The sequence below is a fragment of the Meleagris gallopavo genome, chromosome 11, assembly GCF_000146605.3.
Source record: "Meleagris gallopavo isolate NT-WF06-2002-E0010 breed Aviagen turkey brand Nicholas breeding stock chromosome 11, Turkey_5.1, whole genome shotgun sequence".
Classification (NCBI taxonomy): domain Eukaryota; kingdom Metazoa; phylum Chordata; class Aves; order Galliformes; family Phasianidae; genus Meleagris; species Meleagris gallopavo.
Window position 1 is genome coordinate 15,715,108 of NC_015021.2, and position 3,255 is coordinate 15,718,362.

General features: G+C 38.3%; 1 protein-coding gene across 1 annotated transcript in view; it reads left to right on the forward strand.

Moving 5' to 3' along the window:
- Positions 1 to 3,255, forward strand: part of DCUN1D1 (defective in cullin neddylation 1 domain containing 1) — a 9,584-nt gene extending 6,329 nt beyond the window's left edge. The window contains exon 6 of the mRNA XM_010716861.3: positions 15 to 3,255. Within this exon, the coding sequence (XP_010715163.1) occupies positions 15 to 94 (80 nt within the window). The 3' untranslated portion in view covers positions 95 to 3,255. The remainder of the gene's footprint in view (positions 1 to 14) is intronic.

Below are 3,255 nucleotides of genomic sequence, written 5' to 3' on the forward strand. Positions count from 1 at the left end.
TTTTTTTCTTTTAGGGGCATGGCCAGTTCTTATTGATGACTTTGTGGAATTTGCACGCCCTCAAATTGCTGGGACAAAAAGTACAACAGTGTAGCACTAAAGGACCCTTATAGAGTGTACATAGTCTGTACAAATACCTGAAATGGAAAATTGCACAGTCATTTTCTGCTGGCTGGACTGAACTGAAGATCAATCCTCACAATGTGGCTGAGGGTTGAGACAAACCTTTAAGGATACATCATGGACCATATCATAATTCATCCTTCTAATGGTGGTTTGGGCTTTTCTTCTAGTCTGGACCACTGCTGCCCGTTAAAATTCCAGCATTGTGGATTTCATCATGGATGATTATTTTTTTTTTCTGGACTGCCCGAGTTTCAGCTCCCATGAGTCCGAGCAGCTTTATAATGATTTTGAGGTTTCTGGTTTCGCATAAAGCACAACGCTGGTCATCATCAGGCAACTGTTGTATGGCATCTGAATTATAAAGCTCAACATCAGAAGAGTTTCTAAAAGAATCCTTAAATATACACTTGGGGCTAGTTGCAAAGACAGTCTGGATAGCACTTCCTGTAAGAGTGATATATTTAAGTGTACCGGGTCAGATTTTGCTTTTTTAATTCAATTTTTTTTCCCTTTTCTGGAAAACTGCAGGTATCGTCTAAGTGAGTGTGAGCGTCCGGTAAAAACAGTTACAGAAAGAATCAGCAAAGCTTCAGGTTGTTGATACTGGGCTGTCTGGGTGCCTGTCTGCATTACTTGATTGTACATCAGCTGCCCCTGAGAACAGTTGAAGTATGACGCAACTCCTGTGCACTTACAGCAGCTGTGTTGAGTGTTACAGTCTGCCTATGAGAGATGAGCTGTGTGTGCAAGGGTAGATTCTGATATTCTTTAGGTTGTCATCTAAGGAAATGGATTTTGTTGCAGTTCTGAAATGCTTCTGTCACACAAAAGCTTTCTCATTGCTGTGGAAATCTAAAACTTGAATATGCTGAATTTGTGTCTTAACATTTGCTGCACAACACAGTGTTTCAAATTCAGGCATGGAAGTTTGATGCTTGAGGTGTGAGGAAGCAAACCGCCCTGTTATAATGAGAAGATGGTGAGTTTGATATGAAACCTGGTTTTGTAAACCATTATTCTGAGAAGTAAGTTAAATCCTCATGCCGCTATGGGTGACACCGATTTGTAATTATTTTGTTGAGCTTTCCTTAAATGGACATTTTGCTGTGGTTGCCAAATATAGAAATGAAGTGTAAAGCATGTCCAGACAGACACGGATCAGATATAAACTACTACACTGGCTTTGTTTCCTTAAATTATTTTGTTGGTTCATCACTACTTCTCGTTGTCTTACTGCATTTAATTAAACCAAGTTCCTTTTGTTCAGGACAGGTGTTATCGGATGCAATCCTTTATTTTTTAACATTACGAGAGAGCTCATGAGCTGCTGTTGTGCTAAACATGATCTACTGCTGAGTTATTGCTGGGGAAGAGATGTTCTCTTGAGATCAATTCTGCTCTGTAAAAGCAAGGTGGAAAATACAAAGCTCCAGGAAAGCAGAAGCCTGTAGTTACCGTTAAGGTTAGAGGTGAGAGTCCATGTGCTGAACAGTCCCATGGTAAGGCCTGAGCGACTTCTGAAATAGTAACTGGTACTTGCAGTAAGCAGCAGAACACTTCTATGCGGATGCTAAAACTATTTAAGGGGGGGGAAAAAAAGGAAAAAAAACCAAAAAAAACAAACAACTATAAAATTGTTGGAAATGTTTGTTTCTATTCAGTGAGGTTTGACTACAAGGCTAGCTCCCCTCGTAGCAGTGCCCTTTGAAAACCCATCTGTGCATTTATTTCCAAAATACGGTTCCACAGAAACATTGCAAGCTTTCTCCAGCTACTGGAATTGGCTATGCCAAAAAATGTGTGTTTTGCTGCTTTCAGTATTTCCTTTTTAAATTTTGTGTAAATATAAATGGGGATTTGAGATTAGGGGTGGGGGTGTGTGTGGAAAAAGCTCTACAAGGTATCTATGCGTGCTGTTTTCTGTCTTGAGGGTTCTGGTACAGTTTCAGATTGATTTGTTCGTACGCTGTGTCTGGGATGAGAACCAGCAGTTCTTGTCCCAGGACAGACTTGTCCCTCAAAAGAAGTCTGACGTGGGGTAGTGGCATAATGCCGTGCTGTTTTAAAGAATATTCCTTTTGAATGCAAATACTTTCAACAAAATAGTGTTGTCATCAGTTTGGTACTATGTGCTTATAATTACTGTGTAATTATAAAGAAATACATAAAACTTTGACTAATTATGTTGCAGAAAAAGGTTATTTGTGCTATGATGGCATCTTAAGAGTTTTTCAAAAAGCACTGATTTAACAGGGTGTTGTTCTAAGGACAAAAGGCCTGGTGAGAGAATATTTTGTACTGAAAAGTGCTCAGATATGGCCATGTGGGTTTTTTTTCCTTTAGTTTTGTTTTTTTAAGAATGCAGGCAGTTGCTTCCTTGGATTGCTTTAATTCGTAAGTGCTTATGTCCTCAATCTGATCATCTCCCCTTAATGGATCAATTTAATTTTGCCAAATGTGAGGAGAAAAAAAAAGGTAACCATCTCCTTTATAATCTGTTTTTATACATTAAATATGTACAAAATTAGAAGTGCCCTGATATAAAACACTCATGTCAAGATTATATTCAGTAAGAAACCATCATTTACGTATCTCTGTAAGTTCAAATGTAACTTCTTACAATCCCTCGCATTACCAACAGAGGCAATAAAGCTCCAATGAAATTGCCATGCCTAAGTCTTCTCATGCATTGTTTCAGTGTATTATTTGGAAGACATTTCTAGACTGTTTTTTTAACCACAAATAAGAGTGGAATATTTGTCCCTTGCATGAAACACACACTTGAGGGTGGTTAAGTCTTTTCTGGGGGAAAATATCTATGAACTGATGCAATGTCTTGCCTCCTGCTTATGCTGAATGTTTACAGGTACAGAATGGAGCTACCCTTACCCAGCTGTGCTGCAGTAACATTACCTAGCATGCAGTGGAAGACACCACACACAGTGCATTTGTTTAAGTTGGGTTAAAGACTGCAGTACCATAAAGTGACTTTTTTTTATTGAACAACCTGTTAATGCGTAACTTATGAATTGCTTCAAAACTGTTTTACAACGAACTCCTTGCAGAGAACTCCTTATTTAAGAAAAATATAATTTTTTAAGAATGCATTTAATAAACTTTTGTCATTCA